At 44.2% G+C, this 27,751-nt stretch overlaps 1 protein-coding gene across 5 annotated transcripts in view; it reads right to left on the bottom strand.

The window, feature by feature from the left end:
* Positions 1-27,751, bottom strand: part of GLIS3 (GLIS family zinc finger 3) — a 193,619-nt gene that overhangs the window by 34,627 nt on the left and 131,241 nt on the right. For all 5 annotated transcript variants that reach the window (XM_083483316.1, XM_083483315.1, XM_083483319.1 and 2 more), the window contains 2 exons: positions 24,288-24,398; positions 6,528-6,669 (listed from right to left, as the gene is read on the bottom strand). In XM_083483316.1, coding sequence (XP_083339442.1) covers positions 6,528-6,669; positions 24,288-24,398 — 253 coding nt within the window. The remainder of the gene's footprint in view (positions 1-6,527; positions 6,670-24,287; positions 24,399-27,751) is intronic.

Raw genomic sequence — 27,751 nt, 5'->3', positions numbered from 1 at the left:
TTGGTCATGCCCATAGAATGGAAGATGGCAGGATCCCCAAGGATGCGCTCTATGGGGTGCTGGCTTCAGGCATCATGCCTGTTGGCACACCAACTCTACATTACAAAGATGACTGTAAACATGAAGACATGAAGGCTGGCCACACCAGCTCTGCCAGATGGGAATCCCTTGCAGGTGACCTCAGTGCCTGCAGACAGGCATTCAAGTCATGCATTCATAGCAGTGGCTGTCGGAATCTTAGCTCGGCCAAGCTGAGAAGGCTCATCTTCGGAATCACCTCCCGACGTGTTTAACGACCTCGAGCCTTTGATGAGGCTCCAAGGCACATCCTCCCAGCAGAGTTCCCAGCACAGGGCAGGATGAGACAGTATGATCTACATTGCTATGCTTTATTTTCTAGCTACGCAGAGAGCAAAGAAATATACAACATCTCCCTGTGATAGCACAGAGCAACTGAAACAAAGGAAACAGGAAACCACTAACGTCACATCCCGTCTCCCTTTCCTGTGAGACTGCAAGGTCTCTGGAATGTAAACAGAGTCCTGTGACTCCCAGCAGCTTCTCAGTGAGAAACAGAAACTAACAATGACCAGAGGAGAAATAACTGCTGGGTGGAGCACAGAGAGAAGAAATGTCATGGGACGTCTGCAGCAGCACAACCAGACACTTTCATCTGCCCCAGCTGCAACTAAACATGTCTCTACAGCCACAGCAGACACTGCAACCTTCCAACAGTTTGACTCCCCCTCCCCAAGGCACCCTCCTCCATCGTCTCCCGAGACGGACGGATGCCAGAGACCAGACCTGCGCATAGAATTCCAGAACTGATAGAGCCATTGTGGGGAATCCCTAGTCTACCAAAGGCAACATGAGCCTCCCTCTAGAACTACCAAAATTGTTACTGCAGGACTTAATTGCGTGGCGAGTTCCCGCCTGCCCCCAATAGAAATAAAGACACACGACACCATTGTATTAGGTTAATGGGCTAAAATTGGCCACAACTTTATTGGTTACAGGTAAGAGAGGTATTGGCTTAGGCATTGGTCCTATCAGACTATCCGGCTTCAGCCTGTTTGCTTGAAGACCGGGAAGGGTTAACACCAGCAGGGGGAAGCCCTGCAGATGCACATCAACTAGGGACTCCCCCAGGGTCACCGCTCGAGGGCGTGCTTTAGGCCCTGACTTCCATAGGCTTCGGACGAGGCCACATCCCCTGGAATCCTTTACCAGACTACCCTTCAATATTTGGGGGAGGTGATGGCACTCCTCCTCCCCAACACATCTACAAAGCAATACCCCTACCAATGCCTAACCGCAAAAACCAAAGGAGTTGTGATGATTTGCTATGAGGTAGGCAAAAAACCAAATGGCCAGTGCCAATTTGACAAGTGGAAAAAATCCCTACCAGGCCCCTTAATGGCGACCAACCGAGGTCCATAGCAAGGTCAAAAGAGAAACCTTAAGGGGTGGGCGGGTGGGAAACAACAGCAGCTGTGCAGGCAAAAGAGGGAGATCCCGGGGCTGCGCTTGCCTTAAGTGAGGCAAGCCACACACTCCTAGCCAGCCGAATGGCTGGCTCAGGTGATGACGTGGCTCGAGGATTCCCCTGATTGCGCGGGGCTGGAAAAAAGCCTCTGCGCGCATGTTGGGGGCGTGAAACCTGCAACCCCACCTCCTCCTGAGGTCGGAAGTGGCTTTGTTTGCAAGGTTTATACGCATTTTACATATTAATATTTTATTAATACATTGATGGCCCATTTTAATCCATTTAATTGCTCCCATCGCTTCATTCTCATCCCAACGGCACCTTTCCTGCACCTTCAGAAAACTCGAGGCCTATAGTGTTGTAATCTCTTCAAAAGAGAAATCAGCCATTTGGGAAGATAATAGCTCTCTGCTGTTTTCATCCTATCCTTGTGATGTTTATGCTGCAGCATTTAAATCAGCAGAACATTTCTGCATTGAAGCTAAAATTATATATATAATAATTTGTATTTAAAGGACAGTAACTGTGGCAGGAAGAATGATGCTCATCATATAGAGGCATCAAACACAAGGGCTGTCCACCTGAAACATGGCTCCTCACACGCATTGTGTTTATGAAGTTTCACATTTATTCTTCCCAAAAGCTTTTAAGAAGAAATCATGTAGAGGTGATAGATGGCGTCACCTTGCACACAATTAAGAAATGAGAGTTTGCATTCTCAAACTGCTTCCAAATCAAAGCTTCTTTTTTACAAAAAAAAAAGTTTCTTCCCATCTTAGCACAGAAAGTACTCTGTAATTTAAAGAACCTTTCTGAAATGGAGAATTGCCACCTTTCCTCCTGCAAACTACCAATAATGTCGTAATTCATTTCCATGGGTATATTATTCTTAAATTATGGTTCTCTGTCAATCTTTTTCACATAAAAAAGACCTCATCTACCTCCTTTTAGAATAATCAAAGTGCAAAAGTGTTGCCGTTACCCTACTTAAATGTCTAAGCAGCCATAAAATGGGGCTTTCATAGGCCGAAAAATCCTGCTCAATCTGGGAGCCTTCCAGTTGTGTCTCAGGGCTGCAGGTGGACTTAAATCAGTGTCAAAATAAGGGGTCGGTTTGGGGGTTTTCAATGTTTTGTTGTTAAATTGATAGAGAAATCAACCCAGAGCCGTGCTGTGCACGATGACATTATACTGCATTACCTGCACAATTGTGTGTGTGTGTAGCTTTTAAAGTAGGGATGTGGGTGGTGCTGTGGGTTAAACCACAGAGCCTAGGGCTTGCCAATCGGAAGGTTGGCGGTTCGAATCCCTGTGACGGGGTGAGCTCCCATTGTTCGGTCCCAGCTCCTACCAACCTAGCAGTTTGAAAGCACGTCAAAGTGCAAGTAGATAAATAGGTACCGCTCCGGCGGGAAGGTAAACGGCATTTCCGTGCGCTGCTCTGGTTTGCCAGAAGCGGCTTAGTCCTGCTGGCCACATGACCCGGAAGCTGTACGCCGGCTCCCTCAGCCAATAAAGCGAGATGAGCGCCGCAACCCCAGAGTTGGCCACGACTGGACCTAATGGTCAGGGGTCCCTTTACCTTTACCTTTTTAAGTACTAGATGCACAGAGCTCCTCTGATGTGGACTGGCATCTTGGCGAAGGTGAAGAAGGTTGACTCTTTCCTTCCATCCTGAAGAACTAGTGAAAATCACCCCACCAGATGCCATTTGCCCTGGAAGGGAAGATGCTATGGGGGCCATAATGACAATCTATTAAATTGACTTTCCTTCCAAGAACAAGTGTTTCTATTCAACAGCAGCAACTGTCTCCCAGGGCGGTGACATGGTGTCTGCCAGAGTGGGGTGAAGCTGGGATTGTTTTATTATTATTATGCTATGCAAATTATGTTTTTAATGTTGTACACTACTCTGGGATCTGCCAATAAGGGGCGGTATATGAAGTGATTAAAATAAATAAATAAAAGTATAAAAATCTGAGGATAAATATATTTATGCTGTTGCTTATTGTGGATGAAGTTGACTAAGCAACTCAAATATTTAATTATGACATGCAAATATAATTTGAATATCCTTTTAGTTAAAAAAAAAACCACAGAAAAAGAAGTCATTGTTGTTTACCTGGCCAAGTAAGACAGCAGTTAGGATTAATAATATATAAAAGTAGTATTTGTTCTTATATAGTTCACTAGCAGGACAAAAATATCCAAAGTTCCATTTCCAGATTCACCCAGGAATATAGCTATGCAACAAAAACAGCTGTTCTATTCAAATCTGTAGAACTGTTTAGGATCTTGTGGGCTATGAGTTTTAAATTGCATTGGCATAAATGACTATAAATATTTCCTTTTTACATAAGACAAGAACTCAGAAGGCAAACGACAATCTTCTGAACCAGATAAGAGCCAGCAATCTTTTTGAATGGCAGCAATCTAATGTAATGACCTTCAGTTTTAGCAAGACAGATTTTAATCCAGATCCCACAATTTATTGCTTTGGGGATTCTGCTGACTCTTAATCACAAAAGCAATAAGAGTTTCCAATATGTTCATCTGCCTCAGTTAATCAATTGTTCCAGCTGCCAATCACTAGAAATATCTGAAGGCAAACCTAAAGGATATCAGCCAGCCAAAGAAACAGCTGTGACCTCTTGGGACCAGGACGGAGCTCCATCGCGAACTTCACCCTTTCCTCCGGCATCTCTGACATGTTCTATATTGTTTCACAGCAGGCCCCCCATTATTGCTATGCATGCTAGCAGCATGTAGGGATTTTATTGGTGCTTTCCCCCCTCTTGTAGTTAGTTTGCAAAATGATTGTGAGGGTCACAGCAGAGGCTATTCATGGGGATTATAAAAAGCTGGCTAACTCAAGCAGAGAGGGGTCCAATGAATCTTCAGTCGTTGTATAATAACATTTTTCACGCGTCAGCTTCCTCACTATCATCAAGTTGTCCTGGGTGCATTGCATATCCCTCATTTGATTTTAGCCAGATTAGTCTGGCACCAGCAGGAGGGAAAGAAAACAAATTGTGTATGTATCAGTTAACCCATCATTTGATACTGAATTGCTATTTAAAGGTAAAGGTAAAGGTAAAGGTAAAGGTACCCCTGCCCGTACGGGCCAGTCGTGTCCGACTCTGGGGTTGCGTGCTCATCTCGCTCTAGAGGCCGTGAGCTGGCGCCGTCCGAAGACACTTCCGGGTCACGTAGCCAGTGTGACAAAGCTGCTCTGGCGAGCCAGCACCAGTGCCGCACACGGAAACGCCATTTACCTTCCCGCTATAAAGCGGTCCCTATTTATCTCCTTGCACTTAAGAGTGCTTTCGAACTGCTAGGTGGGCAGGAGCTGGGACCGAACGACGGGAGCTCACCCCGTTGCGGGGATTCGAACCGCCGACCATACGATCGGCAAGTCCTAGGCACTGAGGTTTTACCCACAGCGCCACCCGCATCCCACACGAGTTGCTCTTTACCGTCGCTAAATCTGTGGCCGGTTGCAATGACGGACAGGGTGTGCTTACTTTTAATAATTGCATATAAGTGGTAATTTAAACAAGTGCAGTTTTTCTCAACCCTTTGTAGTAATCTGCAGTGACCCAAATGACCTCCTCCATAGGCATTAAATATAAAGTAAAGGCAGAGTATTGCCATCCTCCTTTGGAAGAAGGGCCATGGATCAGGGATCAAGCAGATGCCCAGCCTATTAGAAGTCCCAGATTCACTCCCTGGTGTTTCCATGTAGGGTGAGGGTGGGAAAACCCTGTCAGAAACTCTACTCACCAAATTAGTGCAGATCATAATGAGCCAGATAGATTAATGGTCTGGCTCAATATAAGGCAGCTTTCTATGATTATTGTGCTGGTCCCGGAGGTTAATCAAGAGGCAAGGTCCAAGTCCAGTCCGTGGACGATGAAGCAATATGAAGGCAGTCCGTAAAAGTCAAACTGGGTGCAGGGCAGGGTTCAGGCAGGGACTGACAACCACCAATGTTGCTCCCGCAACTTGGGACTGGGGCTGGCTGGCTTTTATATGCCCCGAGGCATAGGGCGGCCCCGAACCTCAGGTGACTCGCCTCGCCTGGCCTGGAGGCGAGCACTCCTCCTGTGGGAACTTAGTTCCCTCCGCCTCTCAGCCCTGAGCCTCTACAACCTCAGCCTCCCCTGAAGGGACTGAGAGTGGAGCACCTGCAGGCAATGGGTCCTCCATCACCTCCGGGGCCAGAGCAGACTCAGCTGGTGCCTGCACCTGAGGATCCAGCACAGGTGAGGACCCTTCTGGCTCATGCCCTAGGCCCGGCTCAGCTGGTTCTGGAGGTGGGGAATCCTGTGCAGGCTGGGATTCCTCAGGTTCAGCATCCGAGTCCAAATCCTAGGCCATCACAATTATCTTGAGAAGAACTCAAGTCTCAGTCTAGTTTTTTTTCATTTACCTTCTCTCATTTGTTACATCTCCCATCCTTTTGGAAGTCTGTACATCCTAGGGACACTCCTTCGATGCTTGCCATATTCCTAATAAAATCACTGTTCCTAAAACCACAGAAGGGAAGGGAATCCCTTTTATTTCCTCCTCCAAGCAAGTTTAAAGGCATCTATGTCAAGCATATATCCACTCAGGATATACTTCTATAGCTGTAATTCCATCCATGTCTCTCAAAAAGAGAAAAACTTACAGCCTTAAAAATGTTTCCCCATAAGAGTGAAAGGGGTGCCTGAAGCTTCATTTTTGGGTTGGAGGCCCGGATTAAACTGAATTAAGATGTTTTCCAAGATGATACCGTAAACTCCCTTTGGTTTCTTGCAGAAATTGCTCTTAATTTTCTCCCTGTAAATTAAATTGGGCTTTACAGTTCTTTCCTTTTTCGAGATCATACTTGTATCCTTCATGAAACTTTCATACTGACTCCAGATTAAAATTGTTTTCCTTTATTGTCAATTCATTTTCATTGTCCGTTCCTTTGCTTTTATGGGCAACAAAATTATTTCCTGGAATCCTACCCTGTACATAACGTTTCTTTCACTCCCCCCACCCCATACCATACCTGTGTAAATGTCATGCACAGGTCCTGGAGATTGTCTGACGGTACTTTCTGAAGTGCCCTGGGGAGATGCAGGAGGTTGGAGAGGCTGGATCGTGAGACAGTCATTGAGAATGTCCTGGTCAAGCTCTATACTTGAACGCAACTGAAATACAAGCACAGAAAAGAGAAAAACCATGTGCTTCAGAGAAACAACAAACACCATATAACGAAACATAATAATATAATTATGTTTCAGTGAAAACAAAATGAGGTCAGAAGATTGCATTACATCCCCCGCCGCCATGTTTTAAAGACCAGGAGCGAGCATGTAATCCCAACATTTGGAGCATAACAAATGCATTTGCTAAGAATGGTGAAAACAGCACATTGACGCTTATGGACAGCATAAGACAGAATGACTTCGCAGTCTATCCAACTAGAACAAATTGTCAGAGTATCCCGGTAAAGGGGTTTAGGGGGAAAGTTTTGTCTGAAGGCCAAGATGGTGGCTAATGGACCACAGAACTCCCCAAAAGAGCATCCTAGGGAGTTCCCCCTATTTGTTCTGCCTCCTAGGGGGTTCTGGTGAAGAAATCCACCAGAAATTGGGTTGGTTGATTCCGCATGCATCCCAGTGCCTATACCAAAGCCATCAGACATCTGTAATCAATAAAGTTGTGGCCATTTCCATCCCAAGCTGTTGTCCTGTCTTGATAGCTGCTCTCACATCCTTGTCCCTATTTTGCTAAGAAGCAAAACCAGAAATATGTACGATGAGTTCTTGTATCTTTTCTCGTTTATCCCTCATGCATCTCCCACCTCCAGGACCCAGATGTTTCTCATGCTGTAACCATGAACTCCACTCTGCATTGCTTAACAGCTATTACTGCTATTATCCATGTATATTTCTAAGGTCAAAGGTATCTACATTTTCCCCATCCAGATTCTTAGAATAAGTAGTGAAAGTGGCACTAATTGCCACGAAACATTGTTCAAAAACAATTAACCTTCCCAAGAAAGATTTCAAGGCTACATTATTTATCCTATGTTTATATTTGCCTTTAAAAAGGTTCCTTTACAACGCAACTTGCCAGCAATATATCTATTATTATTATTATTATTATTATTATTATTATTATTATTATACTGTACAAAGCTGATCTCTTTCCTTTATCAGCATCCCAACTATGTGAAATTGGATTCAGAATATGGGGGAAAGATGGGATAATAAAGAATGAAGCAAAGTGTGGTTTGAGTTTTTGCATTTTTTAGGAACCTGAATGGAATGCTTTGAAATGTTGTTTGGGAATACACACACAAAATAGATTTGTTTCTCAAGTCACATGCAGGCTGCGAAAAAGAAGAATGTGGTTCCCTATATGCATGTATTTTAAGGACAAGTGGAGAAAAGTACATGTGCATATAGGGACGCGGGTGGTGCTGTGGGTTAAACCACAGAGCCTAGGACTTGCCGATCAGAAGGTTGGTGGTTCAAATTCCCGCGATGGGGTGAGCTCCCGTTGCTCAGTCCCAGCTCCTGCCAATCTAGCAGTTCAAAAGCATGTCAAAGTGCAAGTAGATAAATAGGTACCGCTCCGGCGGGAAGGTAAACAGCGTTTCCGTGCACTGCTCTGGTTCACCAGAAGTGGCTTAGTCATGCTGGCCATGTGATCCAGAAGCTGTACACTGGCTCCCACGGCCAATAAAGTGAGATGAGCGCTGCAACCCCAGAGTCGGTCACGACTGAACCTAATGGTCAGGGGTCCCTTTACCTTTACCTTACATGTGCATATACTGCCTTTTTTGTGGCTCGTGTGTATTTTGAACCTGAGTGTACACATAGTGCTTGATTACCAAAAGTGAAGTGAGAATTGCCCCAATGGAACAGAAAGGAATTGCACACAGTATTGTTCAACTGAAAATGTTACATGGAAATATGAACAGTGGTAATAAATGTCCAACGATCCACCCTATCACATTGTTTGCAAAATAAATGACATGTTTGTGGTGCTGAGGGTAGGAAAAATTGCTTGGAATCAGAAATACAGGGGGAAATAACCCCTCTACCCCATAACTTCTCTGCCCCAAATCTCCCCCTCCCTAATCCGCTTTTATTACACTGCCAAAATTTAGTTAGACCTGGAAACTAAACTGTGCACTGGTTAACTGAATTCTGTCCATGCTCAAGCTTGTTTTACAGTTGTAATACTGTCTTTGATTCATGAATATGAAGTCAAATATTCTGTGTTCTTAGATGAAAAATAATCCGTCCTGCAGATATGGCCTGTGACCAAAATCTTGCCCAATTTGTGCCCATGGAAATATGTTCCATAATACACTATTAAGTGATATATTAACCCAGCCATCAATCCTGAAATCTGCAGCAGTGTTTCCAAAGTACTTGCACTGAATTCAAAGATATAATAATGGTATGAACCTAAATGTTTCGCTCACTGTATTTAATGGAGTGGCTCTCCAGTATTCTGAACACGTGATCTACTTGCTTTGAAATATACAATACATTGTTTTCATGCGAAGTATTCAGATCGTCCTTTTAATATGACAAACTTTGCATCTGGAACCTGAGCAGTTCCCAGAAGCAATGTTATTCTTACTTAGGTACAGCAGAAAACAAGGCACCATTTATAGCAAGATATATACATGCACACACGTGCTTTCCCCCCCTTGACAGTTCTAATGCTTATAATCTCTTAGGACAAGAGAGGGAAACTCAACTCCCATCATTTCCTCATTTCAGGTATGATTGGATAATCACCCAAGATTTAGCAAATCAAGGGAATGTAATTGAAAGGGAACAAGGCCCCTAAATCCCTCAATTTGCGGCTACATTACGTTTGAGTGCAAGAACAGGCATTCAGTTGGTCGGAGGCATGAGATGCCTCCAAAGGAAAAGGTTCCCCATCAAAAGACCTTTTCTTTAGCACTTTCCTTATCGCTGTTGTTTATCAGACTCATGTTTTCTTCATGGACACCTTGGTAGTCATCATTGTTCCGTGGAAATCAGATGCCACTAAAATATGCTTCTGAATAAGCTCAGCCAGGAGAAAAATAGCTTGATGTATGTACACCCACGCAGATAAGCTTGCTATCAAAACATTTTTGAGAGAATAATGGTGCCTTCGATAGCTAGACTCATATTTCCTATTATTGTAGCATTTCGGAATCCATCCGAAGGCTGACATTAAAGACACTTGAGAAGCATTTTGGAGTCAGGGAGACGTGCTGTAAGGGTGCAGGTGATGCCCTTTCCTGTGGCTGCAGAATTAGATAAAATAACCTTTTGCAGACCTAGTCCCAAAGTTTGGAATGATAGTCAGAGGAAATCCTGAATGAGAGTAAGACCTCCAAGGATGCCACAACACTCCTGCGGATGGGAGAGCCAAACAAGCCCTCATCTACCCACAGATATATACTCCTGGGAAAGGACATCTTCAAAACACTTGCCCTGAAGCTGAGATCTCACATTAGCTGGAAACAGTATCTTACCCCACCAATGCACCAAACAGGAAGATTATCACAAGAATACAGAGACTCTCATCTTCCCATCCAGAACCCGAAAGGTGAGAAACCTGCCCAGCCACTCTCTTTTCCAGGTTACCAATGATGTTCACACAGTCCTTTGCTCCTGCAAGAGCATACTAAACTTTGTTATTTTTACAGAATGTTGCAAAGTCAACCCAGCTGCAGCTTGGCAAACATGACAGATAGCAGTGAGGCAGCTGTCCTAGCGAGTTGCAGCAGGTGGCAGCCTGCCATAAGATTCATGGTTTTCATCTTCTTCTGAGCACCTTGGGGCCTTTTATCATCCTTACGGCTGTGAGGAATGGCTTTAAGTTTGGAGAAACTCGACTATTCTTTGCATAACACAGTGCTGATACAAATCCTATGGTCTGAAAATACAGTTAAGCAGGGCTTTTGATGGCCATCCTGACAAATCAGGTTGCATGAGAGGGAGAGATGGGAAGCTGCCTTGTTCTATCAACAGAGGAAGATGGATGGTGCCTAGGAAGCTAATGATGAGTGAAAGCAACAGTCTTCAGGCACCTTGAAGGCACACACACACACATTATGGCATGAAATATACTCGGAGTCGAGAGTGGATAAACCTAGACAGCGTCTTAAAAAGCAGAGACATCACCTTGCCAACAGAGGTCCGTATAGTTAAAGCTATGGTTTTCCCAGTAGTGATGTATGGAAGTGAGAGCTGGACCATAAAGAAGGCTGATTGCCGAAGAATGGATGCTTTTGAATTATGGTGCTGGAGGAGACTCTTGAGAGTCCCATGGACTGCAAGAAGATCAAACCGATCCATTCTGAAGGAAATCAGTCCTCAGTGCTCACTGGAAGGACAGATCCTGAAGCTGAGGCTCCAATACTTTGGTCACATCTTGAGAAGAGAAGACTCCCTGGAAAAGACCCTGATGTTGGGAAAGATGGAGGACACAAGGAGAAGAGGACAACAGAGGACAAGATGGTTGGATAGTGTTCTCGAAGCTACCAGCATGAGTTTGACCAAACTGGGGGAGGCAGTGGAAGACAGGAGTGCCTGGCGTGCTCTGGTCCATGGGGCCACGAAGAGTTGGACACGACTGAACGACTAAACAACAACATTAAGCTCATAGTGGTGAGGGGGAATGAAAGTTTCCTCAAAATATCTGCTTTATATACATTACTTACACAATGAGCTGCACGTGATTGGCTATTTCCAGGATTCTCCTGTAGGACAATCAGGTTGTGGATTCACTTCCACCTGGAGCTGGATTGGGTGGCTCCTGCGGACCAATCATACTGCTGCATTGTTCTAGGACCAATCAGACTGCTGCATTTTGTATACTATTGTTCTAGGACCAATCAGACTGCTGCATTTTGGATCCTATTCAACTCAGTACATAACATGGCATAAGCTTTTCTGGGCCACAGTCTGTTTCATAAGATGCAGCCTTGAAGGTGATGTAAGGCTCTTTCTTTTAGCTGCAGGATTCTAGCTGCAGGGTGAGTGATGACAGTTGGAGTGACAGAAGGGTGAGGGGGATGTAGGGCAGCGCAAACGGTCCCCCCACAAGGTGCGGGGGCCAAAGGGGTGCCTTCCTGCCTCCTTCCCCAAGCCTAGTAAGCACATACCCAGCTTTGGGAAGGAGGTGGGGGGCTCTCGGACTCTGTCAGAATCCTCACACCCCCTTCCCGAAGCAAGCATTTTGGCCTCACACAGGGCGCCATGGTCTGACTTTATACTTTTCAATAAGAGTATATAATAGAGAAGAACCAAGAGAGGAAGTTCTTGGTGTGGTGAATGTTAGTGAGCTCTGGGGCTAATCTGTGTGTAGCCCAGCGGTGGAGAGGAGTGAGAGGCAGGAGGACTTGAACGTCCAGTATAGTTCAAGCATGAACCAGTAGCAGAACTAGCAAGGGAACAAGAAGAAGGGGATGTGTTGTTTCAACTCCTAGCCCAAAGCACTGTGATTTGAAAGCTCAGAAAATCATTCCCTCTGATAAGAAGCTATGGCTGTCCACCACAAAGGACTTTGCCCTTTTTTCTTATGTGGCATGTGTGAGGGGAGGGAAAATGTTTCAATTTTTGTCGACACATTGACGGCACAGTTTTAAAAATGTCTCAATAGCTCCTGATTCCATTTGGGGTGACTCAGAGGGATCCCAGTTTCAGACCCTCCAATCATCCCTATTTTCCAGGGACCTCCCTGATTTAGAGAAGCCATCCCAGTTTCTGATTTGATCCTAGAACATCCCATTTTTCCTTAGGATGTCCCTGTTTTCATCGGAGAAATGTTGGAGGGTATGGAGTTATCTGACCCTTAAGCCATCTGAAGGCAATCCTGTACAGGAAAGTTTTTTTAATGTTTTATTATGTTTTTATACATAATGGAAGCTGCCTAGAGTGGCTGGGGCAACCCAACAAGATGTTGTTAGCCGCCCTGAGCCCGGCTCGGCTGGGGAGGGCGGGATATAAATAAAATTTATTATTATTATTATTATTATTATGTGTGGGGTATAAATAGTAAAATTATCATTATGGAATAGGATGTCCCTATTTTCATTTGAGAAATGTTGGAGAGTCTGCAATTTGGTTCAGGCAAATCCTGAACATTTCTGATGCAGCCCAGGTCAGTTCAGGATGAGCTCAATTCCAATGGACACTTCTAGTCTCCTGCCTTCCCTCCTTGTATTGGGCCCAAAGACTTGATAACCCAAGGCTAATTTATGGTGCAACTTGTCTGGGAAAATTAATGAGCAAATGCCTAGATTCTATTTCATCAGAACTGAGAAAGATGGCGTAATAATTGATTACCCCATAGGCATTCCCTCCATAACACACACAGACATTTCCCTTTACTTTTTAGGAGGAAAAAAGTGAGTGTTATGGTGCAAAAAATACGGTATTTATACCCCGCCCATCTGGCTGGGCCTCCCCAGCCACTCTGGGCGGCTTCCAAAAGAATATTAAAATACTATAATACATCAAACATTAAAAGCTTCCCTAAACAGGGCTGCCTTCAGATGTCTTCTAAAAGCCTGGTAGTTGTTGTTCTCTTTGACATCTGGTGGGAGGGTGTTCCACAGGGAGGGCGCCACTACCAAGAAGGCCCTCTGCCTGGTTCCCTGTAACTTGGCTTCTCGCAGTGAGGGAACTGCCAGAAGGCCCTCGGTGCTGGACCTCAGTGTCCGGGTAGAACGATGGGGGTGGAGACGCTCCTTCAGATATACTGGACCAAGTCCTTTTGGATGGATTCGGCATAAATAACAGCGTGTGAGGATTTATTGCAAACAAAAGACTTACCAGCTTTTTTTAAAAAGGGAGAGCCTTACAAAGTTCACACAGAAGCATAATATTGCTTACTTTAACTCGCCTGTGGAAACAACTCAGAGGCTATTAAGAAGAAAAAGGATAACAGCAAGAAGATTGAAGGATGGGACTGGTGAATACTAAAAGCAGCAGAAATATGAGATGATTGGATCCTACTGAACTCGAAGCATGGGAACCCCCAACAAAAATTAATAATTTGGCAAAATATTTGGACTTTATGATATGCATTGGTATAATTTGGAATAATTTAATGTGATATGATTGGATTGTTAAATGGAAAACTTAATAAATATTATTATTAAGGAAAAAGACTTGATAATCCTCTGTGAACAAAATACTGCAATATAGAAACACTTTTTAAACAACTACAACAGTATCAAACGTGAGTAAGGTACGTGGAAAGCTATAAATTAATTAATTGCACCTCTTTCCTATAGGTTGGTGGAGACCCTATAATGCTTAAACCCCACATGAGGAAACAGAGAGCGCAAATGCAAAAAGCTTTTGTGTCACAACAATTAGAAGTAATGATGCAACAAGAGGAACAAAAGGGGATGGGGACAAAAGCCAACCCACCATTCATGTGCAAAGTCTGTTTTGTTGTTTTCAGTCACTGTAGTCAAAAGAATTGTTGATCAGAGTCACCAGCATTTCACAACAAATAGCATAATTAAATTCCTCAAACACTTTGGCCCATCTCTAATCCTTTTGCACCAACATCCCCTTTGAGAAAAATTGCTCTGCTCCACAGTGTCTGATTTATATTTCATTTGAGAACAGGAAGTAAGGGGATTACAGTTAGGATTAAAACACTTACTCTTTGCAGCATTTTTGTGAGGAACGGCTTCTTAGTTGCCATGGGCACTGCTTAGTGACCCTTAGCCCCCAGATGCAATTCCTCCTCTTGCATTAATGAAATATTTCAATTGGATTCCGTAGAAAACAAATGAATGAAGATATATTCAAAACTCAAGTGTGTACAAAGTAATAAAATTAAAATTCTCCTGTCCCCTTTATACTCTTTCTTGCAGCTTTAACAATGAAATGTGAAATATAATTTTGAAGAAGGGCAACTAGAAACTAAAACTGACGTTGAAACGCAGCCCTTGGAATATGAAGAGATAGTACCATAGAAAAGAGAAATATTTTGGACCCGGTGCTCAAAAGGTATAAGCTCTGAAGACACTTTGCCTAACCTGCTGCCGTATTGCCTCAAACCTATACAATGCAGAAATGTAATTGATTGTTTTTATGGTAAATTTCCTTGAGACGTTGGTATAGAAGGCGATTCAAGACAATTATGATGATTGCGTGTTCCGTTCTATTTTATTCCACTTATGAGAAGGAAGGAAGATGAAAGGGAGTTTTGTTGCTAAATTTATAAAAGTTCATGCAAAGAGCAATAGCATTATTTTTAGAAAGAAACACATTTAAATAAATTACCAAGGAATAAAAATAAATACCAAGACAAATGTTACAAACATCTCTGATGCTTGCTTTTTTGCATGTAGAACCAACAGCTGAAAACTGAAAACTCATAACTACCACCAAAACATAATAACAACCAAACTGATGCTTTGCAAGTTGCATTGCTGCCAGTCCTTCTACTATTTTGCCTGAGTTCCTGTACCATTTTGCTGTGAAAATGTCTGCTAGAATGTCTAGCAGACAAAACCAAGCATCAGTGCCAGATTGAGGGCGCTGTTCCCCCTCACAGGGCGCCGAGCCAAGGGGGCACAAAATGGAGATGACCCATTATTGAGAAGCTCCATCTTGGCCTGGCTCAGGGTGCCAATTTGTTATGAAAAATTACCAGAGTCCACCCCTGCAAGCACAGTGTTTGATCTTTGCAGAAACTATTAGTGTACAATCAGCATTGCCTGGGAGAAACATTGTATAATATAATTAAGAGCGTAAGGTCTTGGCCCATGCAGAAAGTGTATTCCAGAGGGTACCACCGAAAAGTCCCATTTTGATGAGGTTTCCAGGTGGCGGTTTGCTGGCCATGGTATGGCCAGCAGGGCCTCCTCTGAGGATTGTCAAGATCCATTTGGCTTTGAAAGACACCTTCGTTTCAAAAGTGGTTTGCCATCATGCAGTGGATGGAGGGCTATTGAGCTGCCGGAGGCAAAGGCAAGATGGCGCCCCACATGCAGAAGCTGACTTGATTGACAGGTGAATCTTACTTTAATGCTAGCAATAGCATAGCGTCCTCTACCTGGCTCCCTTCTTGTTATCTTTCACCGGCAGGTGAAAACTTCCTTATTCCAACAGGCCTGCCTTTAACTTTAAGGGGCTGTTGGTTTGCTGTTTTTATTGTAGTTATTTGCATGTTTTAAACAGATGTTATATACCGTATTTTTCGCTCTATAACACGCACCCGACCATAACACGCACGTAGTTTTTAGAGGAGGAAAATCTGTAGGCATGCCACCCGTAGGCATTCCCTCCATAACACGCACAGACATTTCCCCTTACTTTTTAGGAGGAAAAAAGTGAGTGTTATAGTGCAAAAAATACGGTATGTATATTGTTTTAATTCTAGCAGTGTTTGTTTTTTAATATTCCCCCCCTATGTTTTCAGAGGTTCTTGTTTTTATCTATAAGCAGCCTTGAGTGCTGCCAAGGAAAAAGGCAGGATATAAATAAATATAAATATTGTCTCCCTGCTTATTTAACTTATATGCAGAATTCATCATGTGAAAGGCTGGGCTGGATGAATCCCTAGCCGGAATTAAGATTGCCGGAAGAAATATCAACAACCTCAGATATGCAGATGACACAACCTTGATGGCAGAAAGTGAGGAGGAATTAAAGAACCTTTTAATGAGGGTGAAAAAGGAGAGCGCAAAATATGGTCTGAAGCTCAACATCAAAAAAACTAAGATCATGGCCACTGGGCCCATCACCTCCTGGCAAATAGAAGGGGAAGAAATGGAGGCAGTGAGAGATTTTACTTTCTTGGGCTCCATGATCACTGCCGATGGTGACAGCAGCCACGAAATTAAAAGACGCCTGCTTCTAGGGAGAAAAGCAATGACAAACCTAGACAGCATCTAAAAAAGCAGAGACATCACCTTGCCAACAAAGGTCCGTATAGTTAAAGCTAGGGCTTTCCCAGTGGTGAAGTGAGAGCTGGACCATAAAGAAGGCTGATCGCCGAAGAATTGATGCTTTTGAATTCTGGTGCTGGAGGAGACTCTTGAGAGTCCCAAGAAGATCAAACCTATCCATTCTGAAGGAAATCAGCTCTGAGTGCTCACTGGAAGGACAGATCCTGAAGCTGAGGCTCCAATACTTTGGCCACCTCATGAGAAGAGAAGACTCCCTGGAAAAGACCCTGATGTTGGGAAAGATGGAGGGCACAAGGAGAAGGGGACGACAGAGGACACGATGGTTGGACAGTGTTCTCGAAGCTACGAACATGAGTTTGTCCAAACTGCGGGAGGCAGTGGAAGACAGGAGTGCCTGGCGTGCTCTGGTCCATGGGGTCACGAAGAGTCGGACACGACTATACGACTAAACAACAACATAAATAAATATAAAAATAACAACTAAACAACAACACTCTGCTAAGGCTGTAGGCTTATCTTGGAGGGTGCAGCACAGGCCCCATGGCACTCCCAGCTCCGTTGTCTACCCCCTTGCTGCTGAACCCATGCCCTAGTATCTGCTGTAGGAGGTGGTTGCTTTCCACTGCCCAATGATAGGACTGGGCCTGTGTGGAGGCAACTGCTGGAGGAACACAACAGCCCCCGGCAAGTAGATCTGGCTTCAATGTTCTTCGCCTTGCAATAAGAATCGTTTGAAATAATAAGGAAAATTATCACTGCCGACCCAGCTAATATCCATTTAATAGATACATCCCCCACCCCATCCCAAAAAACCTTCAGCTGTACCTGGCATTCAAAACCACAGCCGTTATGCTTCATACATGCAAATGTTTTGTGTTTTAAAATATCCTGTTCTTGACTGTTCTTGTCCAATCTTATTTATTTTCTGAAGTGATAGCAATTAACAGTAAAAATCGGAAGCCACCCAAAAACTATGGAGTAGAGTAGTTATTTCCCTGCTAATTGGCAGTCATTCCTGTGTCAAAAAGTTAAGATATTCAGACACTGTGGAGAAATCTGTTTAGGCAACTTGGATAAAGCATTTCTGTTTACAGCCGTTCAACTGGGCCAAACTTATAGTGAAGGATTCTGTTCTCCCTGGAGTCTTGGTTTGCTTTTTTAATTTCTATAAAATCTGCATGCCTGTGAAACCGAGAAAGACAGCTGCATCGAGGCATCCCTCAAGGCAGCACACTGACTTTGGCAGTAAGTCACCAGATTAAAAATATTCATTGAAATAAATATAACCAGGGTTGCTATTATATGTTTGCCTCATAGACAGTGGCAAAACTAAAAATAATCGAGTTAGGGAACAAAGATTAATTGCACACAGAGCACAATTACCATGCATCAGGATTATGACACACACTTGCCACTAAAAAAATTCAAAAAGCTCGTCTTTATCTATCTTAAGCATGGTTGACATTGGCATCAATGATATCCTTGCTCTTTTTAGTTCTCTCTCTGAACAACATCCGAATGCCAGACACGCTGTTCAAGCTGGGACACAGCAAAGATGGCAGCTTCTCTTCCAGCACTGAAAACAATAATCTCAGTCAGTGTGCAGTACAAATAAATCGTCTGGACTCTTTCCATGAAAGCAAATGCTAATGTTTATCTTAGTGTGGTTTTATTAATTTGGCTGTTTAAATGTCTGCAACTTAAAAAAAAATATCACAAAGAAACAGTTTGGTACCTAATCCTTAAAAGACAGACTTTTAAAAAGTATTGTAAATCACTATTTTGGTTCAATATGATGGCTTGGATTCCAGCTTTGCTCTCACTGGTGGGTCAAGTGGGGAACTGACTTTTGCTAGGGAATCTTCCTTCACAAAGTGGGAGAGCAGCAGGGAGTAAAGGTGAATTGGTGAAAAAACTCCTCCTCCACCATCTTCCCAGCAAAATCTCTCAGCTGGATCAAAAGCTTTTTGTGGAGAGGAGGAGTTTTTCCTTTCATGCACTGCTACGTTTGGATCCAACTTGGTATGACAATTAATTAGAAATTGCAAGTAAATACCGTACTTTTCGCCCTATAGGACGCACTTTTTCCCCTCCAAAAATGAAGGGGAAATGTGTGTGTGTCCTATGGGGTGAATGCAGGCTTCAGGAAGCTCTCCGCTAGCCGTGGGAGAGCTGCGCGAAGTCGTGCAGCTCTCCCACGGCTAGCGGAGAGCTTGCCTGCACCCAGAAGCTTGGGGTGCGCTGAGCTCAGCACGCCCCAGGCTTCGGGCTTCATGCAGCTCTCCCACGGCTTGCGGATAGCAGCCTGTTCTGGGGGCTGGGGTCGGGGGAAGCTTGGGCTTCCCCCACCCCAGCCCCACACTGGGGGGGGGAACAATTTTTTTTCTTTATTTCCCCCCCAAAAAAACTAGGTGCGTCCTATGGGCCGGTGCGCCTATGGGACGAAAAATATGGTAAGCAACGACGGCAACAAATACAGTTTCACATTTTCTTTGGGAAAATGCAGAATTTTCATTCTAATTATAGCAGTTTATGGATTGGGACATGTGAAATAATCAACAAGTACATAGGGCGATTGTGTAGTTATGCATCTTAATGGGATTTTTTGCATTGAGGAACCACCTATTGCATAGTAATAATTTGAGGAATTACATCAGATTTTAAAAGCATGATCCATGGATTGGGTTATTATTATTATTTTTTATTAGGCATACTAATTTCAATAATGTAAATTGTTATAGGCTGGTCAGGCACAAGTAAGATCTTCACAATTGAGCACATGTGTGGAAGCCTAGACTAAGAATTTGAAGATCACCACTCACTCCCACCAAGATCTCTCTGATCAGTCAAGAGTGGCTTATTGATGGCTTATTGATAACACCTTCTCTTGCACTAGATACAAATAGGGAGGGCAAGGTAAAGGTAAAGGTGACCCCTGACCATTAGGTCCAGTCGTGGCCGACTCTGGGGTTGCGGCACTCATCTTGCTTTATTGGCCGAGGGAGCCGGCGTACAGCTTCCAGGTCATGTGGCCAGCATGACTAAGCTGCTTCTGGCGAACCAGAGCAGCACACGGAACACCGTTTACCTTCCCGCCAGAGCGGTACCTATTTATCTACTTGCACTTTGACGTGCTTTCGAACTGCTAGGTGGGCAGGAGCAGGGAGTGGTACCTATTTATCTACTTGCACTTTGACATGCTTTTGAACTGCTAGGTTGGCAGGAGCAGGGAACGAGCAACGGGAGCTCACCTCGTCGCGGGGATTCAAACCGCTGACCTTCTGATCAGCAAGTCCTGGGCTCTGTGGTTTAATCCACAGCATCACCCGCATCCCTCATGCAAGTGTAGTTCTTCCCCTTTTGTGCCCTGCTGTCAAGGCCCATCCTCCAACATGGCCAATCCATGCCTCATGATCAACTCCCCTCCTCTCCCAGGCTCACAGCTCCTGCTGGTGGAACCCTTGTCAGAAAATGCAACCTGGCAAAGGGAATGCAGCAAGGAAAACCACCGTCACCTCTCCGCTGGGAAGCACTGAGCAAAGGCGAGTCCCCAGGCAACGCAGCCGATTTGATCGGCACAAGGCATGCAAGCTCCACCCCCCAGTTGTTCTTAGACTCCTTATTGGGTGAGCAACACAGCCAAGCAACACAGTTGGAGCCTCCCTCCTCCCTGGCCAGCAGGGAGGGAGAGGAGCTGCTTCCTTTGAAACCCGGGAAATTTAAGGGACATCATCAGTAAGGGACAGCAGCGGGACATGGCGCTGGGATAAGGGAGTTTCCTGTCAAATAAGGGACGATTGACAGTTATGGGCAAAGGGTTGAAATCCCCTGTCCACACATTAATCTGGATCAGTGCTGACAACTTGTCTTTTTAAAAAATCTGATTTAAGGGCACAGATAAAGTATCTGGTGGTTTGGCTCTCCAGTTAGTTAAACTCCGGTGGTTCCATCTGCCTTAGGCCAAGGGACAGTTAATCACTAGGAAACCCTTTGAATTAGCACAATTTTTTCAGTTATGGTTGGGCTTTATAACCATGCAAATAGGCATACGTGATTTTACAGTGCCGGGAAAGGCCCTTACATTTCTCAACAGGGGAGGAGGCCATTAGTCACTGCTCTCAAAAGCAAAAAGTTGCTATTTTTTCCTGCAGTCTCCCTGGATGTGGTTTACATTTCTTGTACAAATAGTAAGTACATATAGAATGTGGAGCTCACTTTAAATTACTACCCAAACCTTGAATGAATTCCCAGAAGGCAAAGGAAAATGCCCTAATGATTAATTAGGATACTGGCAATATCGGAGGAACCACATGCAGACGCAATTACATAAATCCCAGCTGTTCTGGAATCAATGGACATCCTATTGTTGTGGTCAGGTTTTCTCAAAGTAAACAAGGACATGGGCTTCATGGCACATAAACAGACCCTCGCTAATACTTACAATGTGTGCGAGGCAGTTTGAAGGGCAAGTTATATCTCAAGACAGCAAAATAATGTCATTTGGTGTGCAGAGGGGAGATTTAAAAAGAGGATTAGAGGCAGTCAAGCAAGGTATATTAAACAAATCCATGACTAACAGGGTGGAACAGCAAAGGGTCTCATTCTATTCAAGTCAACGGTTCCCTAGGGCTGGCGCTATTATCTCACTGTGCTTTTATCACCTTGGAATTTTTATGGTTATTTTTGATGAATTCACATTTTTCTAAAGACTTCTCTTTTTTTTTACATTAAGCCAATTTTCATTTTTAATTAAAGTCGTAAATAACCTTAATTCTGACTTTAAAGGTTTATTGTTTCTTACATTTTATTATTACGCCAGGAAATATTTCAAATACCAAAACCTGAAGTGAGTTAGTCATCAGAGGTTCTCAAAGATGCCGTAAGTTTACTGTAGCTTATAAACGTTATACATTACAACCTAAAGGCATATTAAAAAACCCTTTTGATCAATGCCATGCCCCACCCCACGCCCCGCACCACACTTTGTTCAGCAAATGTATTTCCGATTCGGGTTGATAAGATAAAAGAATACAAAAGTAAACCAAGAATGAAGGTAAACTCTCATACTAAGCATGTGAGGAATAAAAGTGGCCATTTCATTGATTTATTTCCATGCCAGGAAGCTGTGGGGAAGAATGAGGAAGACACTCAAAGGAGGACACAGTGAGTTCCTCACTCCATTGATCTCTCTCTAGTACTGAGAAGCAACTCGGCTCTTCTCCTCTCCATCAGCATTGGGTACGACTGCATTCTAAAGCAGTAATAAATGATTATTTAGAAATTATGACACAGTTCATAATATTCACAGAATGGAACGTCTGCAGAGGAGGGCAACTAGGATGACCAAGGGTCTAGAAGCCAAGCCTTCTGAAGATCAGGAAGCGAGGAGACTGAGGGGAGATATGAGAGCCCTCTTCAAATATCTGAAGGGCTGTCGCAAGGAGGGTGGAACAAGCTTGTTTCCTCCTGCTCTGGAGGGCAGGACTCGAACCCATGGCTTCAAGTTGCAGGAAATGAGATTCCGACTAGACATAGTCTAGCGGCCGCCGAGACCATATAACACCGGTCTTGAAAGACCTACACTGGCTCCCAGTACGTTTCCGAGCACAATTCAAAGTGTTGGTGCTGACCTTTAAAGCCCTAAATGACCTCGGTCCAGTATACCTGAAGGAGCGTTTCCACCCCCATCGTCCAGCCTGGACACCGAGGTCCAGCGCCGAGGGCCTTCTGGCGGTTCCCTCGCTACGAGAAGCCAAGTTACAGGGAGCCAGACAGAGGGCCTTCTCGGTAGTGGCACCCACCCTGTAGAACGCCCTCCCACCAGATATCAAAGAGAAAAATAACTACCAAACTTTTAGAAGACACCTGAAGGCAGCCCTGTTTAGGGCAGCTTTTAATGTTTGATGTATTACTGTATTTTAATATTTGGTTGGAAGCCGCCCAGAGTGGCTGGGGAAGCCCAGCCAGATGGGCGGGGTATAAATAAGAAATTATTATTATTATTATTATTATTATTATTATTATTATTATTACCCCGCCCATCCGGTTGGGTTTCCCAAGCCACTCTGCGCAGCTTACAGCATATCTAAAAACAAAATAAAAACATCGAGTATTAAAAAGCTCCCAGTAAATGGCTGTCTTCAGGTGCAGTTTCTCCTCATCATTATCATTTATCATGATTTTATTTTATTTTTTGGAAGCTTTACAAAAAGGAAAACACACACCACTAAATAGATTTTAGAAAAGGGCAAGATTAGATGCAGATGCACAAAGCATTTAAAAAAAACACAAAAAACAAGATTCCTTGAGCTCTGCTTTGTTCCTGCCCCTCAGAGCCAGGGCATCATGCCAGGCAGGGCCTTGGCAGTGGCAGTCCCTCCTCCTCCTCCCCTGCTCTCCAGCAGCTGCTCCGAGCAGCACAAGGAAGGAGGCTGGGAGCGGTAGCGATGGAGAGGCAATGGGATGCTCCCTCACAGCTGCCCCTTGGGACCAGGGCCAGATCCCCCTTCTCTTCCAGCTCAGTGGCAAAGAGGGACATTCCGGGATCAAATCAGAAGTCTCGTAATTCCGAGACTCCCTGGAAAATCAGGACACTTGGAGGGTTGTTGTTGTTGTTTAGTTGTTTAGTCGTGTCCGACTCTTCGTGACCCCATGGACCAGAGCACGCCAGGCACTCCTGTCTTCCACTGCCTCCCGCAGTTTGGTCAAACTCATGTTGGTAGCTTCGAGAACATTGTCCCACCATCTTGTCCTCTGTCGTCCCCTTCTCTTTGTGCCCTCCATCTTTCCCAGCATCAGGGTCTTTTCCAGGGAGTCTTCTCTTCTCATGAGGTGGCCAAAGTATTGGAGCCTCAGCTTCAGGATCTGTCCTTCCAGTGAGCACTCAGGGCTGATTTCCTTCAGAATGGAGAGATTTGATCTTCTTGCAGTCCATGGGACTCTCAAGAGTCTCCTCCAGCACCAGAATTCAAAAGCATCCATTCTTTGGCAATCTGCCTTCTTTATGGTCCAGCTCTCACTTCCATACATCACTACTGGGAAAACCATAGCTTTAACTATACGGACCTTTGTTGGCAAGGTGATGTCTCTGCTTTTTAAGGTGCTGTCTAGGTTTGTCATTGCTTTTCTCCCAAGAAGCAGGCGTCTTAATTTTGTGACTGCTGTCACCATCTGCAGTGATCATGGAGCCCCAGAAAGTAAAATCTCTCACTGCCTCCATTTCTTCCCCTTCTATTTGCCAGGAGGTGATGGGCACTGGTCCCATAACTTGGAGGGTAGGTTCTTACAGTTGGATATGGACTCACTGGTGGAGGAAGAGGAGTGCGGGGGAAGCGCACCGCCCTCGGCAGCACGATCCCCAGGGTGCCATCACAGCTGCCCCCCCTGCCTGTGCTGGGCACCCTGCCCCCGCAGGCAGCGCGCCCTGCCCCCGGGACGCGTGCCAGCCCCACCCCCGCCTGCTCTCCGCCACTGTAGGGACTGCACCCTTGCATTTGCACCAATAATAATAATAATCATAATAATAATAATAATACTATTACTACTACTACTAATATTTGCATCCTGTATGGACTGCACCTTTGCATTTCCCTTGCATTTGCACTCATAATAATAATAATAATAATAATAATTGCATCCTGTATGGACTGCACCCTTGCATTTCCCTTGCATTTGCACCAATAATAATAATAATAATAATAATAATAATAATAATAGTAATTGCATCCTGTATGGACTGCACCCTTGCATTTCCCTTGCATTTGCACCCTTAATAATAATAATAATAAATAATAATAATTGCATCCTGTATGGACTGCACCTTTGCATTTCCCTTGCATTTGCAGACACCCCCCCTTGCCCCGTTACCTTTTTCCGAGCCTGCTGGTCTTTGGAGGAATGGGCCTTCACGTGCTTCCTTAGAGAGCTCGGATCTGTGTATCGTTTGGTGCATCCAGGAATCTGGCAAGCGTAAGGTTTCTGAAGCAAAGAGAGGAAAGGTTCTTCAGTCACTTTTTAAGATACATACACCTATGTTTCTTTAAAGCCTGTGGGTTTGAGACTCAAACTGTAATGCAATTAACCATAGTGAATAATGCCACAAGCAGAGTGGTCTTAACACTGAAAACACAGCTAAGAGATAGAAAGTAAGGAAGACTGGTAGGAAAGAGAAAGGGAACCCTTTGCTTTCTTTCTACAAGTGTCTTTTGTTATTTCATATATTTCATATGAATATCTTTGATAGTTTATTTTTATTTTTAACTGCTTACTTGCTCACCAGCCTGCATTGCACATTCTACTGCTGGGGTGTAGGAATCAATAGCCGCATGTTGACAAATAGTGAAGTTTATGTGGGAAGCAAAAGGTCAGTTTGGCTGGGTGAGGGGAAATCTCAGCCAGGGCCCAGGGCATGGTGGATGCCCATTGGTGCAAAAAGTGGCAAAGGCAGGAGTGACTGAATTTCACACACTGATCAAATAAATCATTATCTCCACTTGTACTTACAATTATGTAACCCCCATAGAAACCTTTGGTATAGTCAGAGATTACATTTCTTTAGTGGGCCAGGAAAAGAAGCTGTGGAAAAGTCCCAGACATAGAGATATAGAAGAAACCTGCTTCAGAAGAGAGAAGGAAGGGGAAAGGTTAGTCGGATACGTCAGACAAGAAATCAAAGCAGAAAGCAAACTCTACATTTGAAAGCTTCAACAATATTGAAGGCTATACAAAGAATCTTCAGGGGTTGTTTATTGAAGTTTTTGACTTTAAACACTAATTATAAACATGCACTGCTATCAATACAAGCTTTTAAAAGAACATTAAAGCTTATTGGAAAAAGTTGTGTTTCACCGTTGTTTCATTTGCATTAGTAGCCAGAATTGTATCATCGTAATTTTGTTCTATTCATCACAATTTCCTTCATGAGCAACAGTTGCCATGCAGGAAGGTATTTGTATAACACTGTGGCATTAGAGTGAAACACTTTCCCAGGTGTTTTCAGGCCTGATCTATGCATTTCAACCAATAACTCTTATAAGTAATTATTTATGATATGGGCTGTTTTTTTTGTGTAGGAAATTGTAATGAACGAAGCATCTTCTGGAAGATGCAAGCTTAAATAAAAACAAATTAGCACATATTTTCACCTGCCTTTGGGTGCAGTATTACTCCACAAGCACTGGAAAATCATGACCGTGAACCAGTTCTTGTCATCTTCAAACAGCCATTTTCTTGGGACCCAAATGAGACTCACAACTCTAATGCAGATGTGCATCCTGATGCACACACACACAACGACAATGGCCTGGTTCGTATGCAACAATATGGCATAGTGTGAATGAACATATCGTATTTTTTGCTCTATAGGACGCACCGGACCATAGGAGGGGAAGAACAGGAAAAACAAAATTCTCCCCCTCTCTGCTCAGTGCCCCTTCAGTGAAGCGGCAGGAGAAACGGAGCCCCTTCCATTTCTCCTCCCGCTTTGCTGAACGGGCACTGCGCAGAGAGGGAAAACTCTTGCTCTCCAAGCTTCAGACGGCTATCCGCAAGCCTTCGGAACGTGGGGGGAACTCCTGCTGCACTCCGAAGGCTTGCGGATAGCTGCCTGAAGCCCCCAGAGCACAGCAGGAGTTTGTGCTGTGCTCCGGGGGCTTAAGGCGGCTTCAGCGAAAGCAACGTGAAGCCTCCAGAGCACGGGGGGAGCTCTCCCTCTGCGCTTCGGAGGCTTCGCGTTGCTATCGCTGAAGCCAAGGAGCCTGCATCCGCTCCATAAGACGCATACACATTTCCCCTTAATTTTTGAAGTGGAAAAAGTGCGTCTTATAGAGCAAAAAATACGGTAGTTGTGCAAAGTGTCCTATTGTGAGCCAAGCCATGCTTTGGCATAGCATTGCATCCAAACATGGACTTGGGATTTGTCTTGCTGTAAACAAACCAGAAGTTGTAGACAAGATTGTTCTTGGTTTACCAGTTATGATTTATTTTGTGGAGGCAACCCATGAGCCTCGGTTAGCAAGCCAAATCATGGTTGAGGGCCTGGTTGTGCGGCAGGTGAGGAGAGAAGCAGTCATGATGTTCATACTCTGCACCAGTGTACGTGCTCATTCCTGCTAAGCCACTGTTTGGCATAGTGTTGCTGCGTGCAAGTCAAAGCCAACTTACTTCCATGGGTGTACCTTGCTGGATTCAGGAGCAAAAGTTGACTAAAACAGATGCACATTAGTATATGCATTGAAATTGATCGAAATTATTGAGATGTCAACATCTGAATGTATACATGAACATTTTATATCATGCTTTGCCTGTGACCTGTTGTAGGCAAGTATTCTAAACTCTTTTTACTTCGTGTACAATCTAATATTAATCCATAACTTTGCTAATTAATGACTTGCATGAACTGTGTCTACAAGCTGACCATGGTCTAGTTTGCACATAATTTAGGTACTACCTCCCCCAACCACTGCTTTGCATAGCATCCTGTGTGATGATGAGTTCTGGAGACATTTTGGTTGGTCCCAATAAAGTTGCTGTCCAACTGTGGTTTTCTCATAGAACAACACAGCTACTGTTGCTTTCTACATTCCATACTCTTTTACTGGAATATATTGTGTATACAGTGGTACCTCAGGTTACATACGCTTCAGGTTACAGACTCCGCTAACCCAGAAATAGTGCTTCAGGCTAAGAACTTTGCTTCAGGATGAGAACAGAAATTGTGCTCCAGCGGCGCGGCAGCAGCAGGAGGCCCATTAGCTAAAGTGGTGCTTCAGGTTAAGAACAGTTTCAGGTTAAGAACGGACCTCCGGAATGAATTAAGTACTTAACCCGAGGTACCACTGTATTAGAGAACATTTACTTCATCTGAAGTAGTAAATCTGAAGTAGTTTTGCAAAATGTGTAGACAGGTTGAGTGTGTAGTGTTTCAACAGGCCCATTGCCTTAAATCACCCTGTTGTCATCCAGAAATTCTTGGACTCAAGCTCTGATCAGTCCTGGCCAGCATAGGCAGTGGTCAAGGTTTTTGTTTATTTAAACAATACAGATGCATACTTCATCTGTAGACTGCAGGGCAGTTAATGGCAGATGTACTTCAGTAACACCTGGAGAGTCTCAGGCTGGGAAAAGGCTTCCCTAAGCTGAACTCCTTCTGCACTTCGCCTTAGGGGATCCAGCAGGTCTTTCTGACAAGGGATCCACCAGCAGGAGCTGTGGGCCTGGGAGAGGAGGGGAGTCGATCATGAAGCATGGATTGGCCATTTGGAGGATGGGCCTTGACAGCAGGGCACAAAAGGGGAAGAACTACACTTGCATGAAAGTGGCCTCTCAATTTT

Source organism: Podarcis liolepis (assembly GCF_965112155.1).
Source record: "Podarcis liolepis genome assembly, chromosome: 17".
NCBI classification, from domain to species: Eukaryota; Metazoa; Chordata; class Lepidosauria; order Squamata; family Lacertidae; genus Podarcis; species Podarcis liolepis.
The sequence above is the reverse complement of the archived record's forward strand: the minus strand, read 5'-3'. Positions and strand labels throughout refer to the sequence as shown.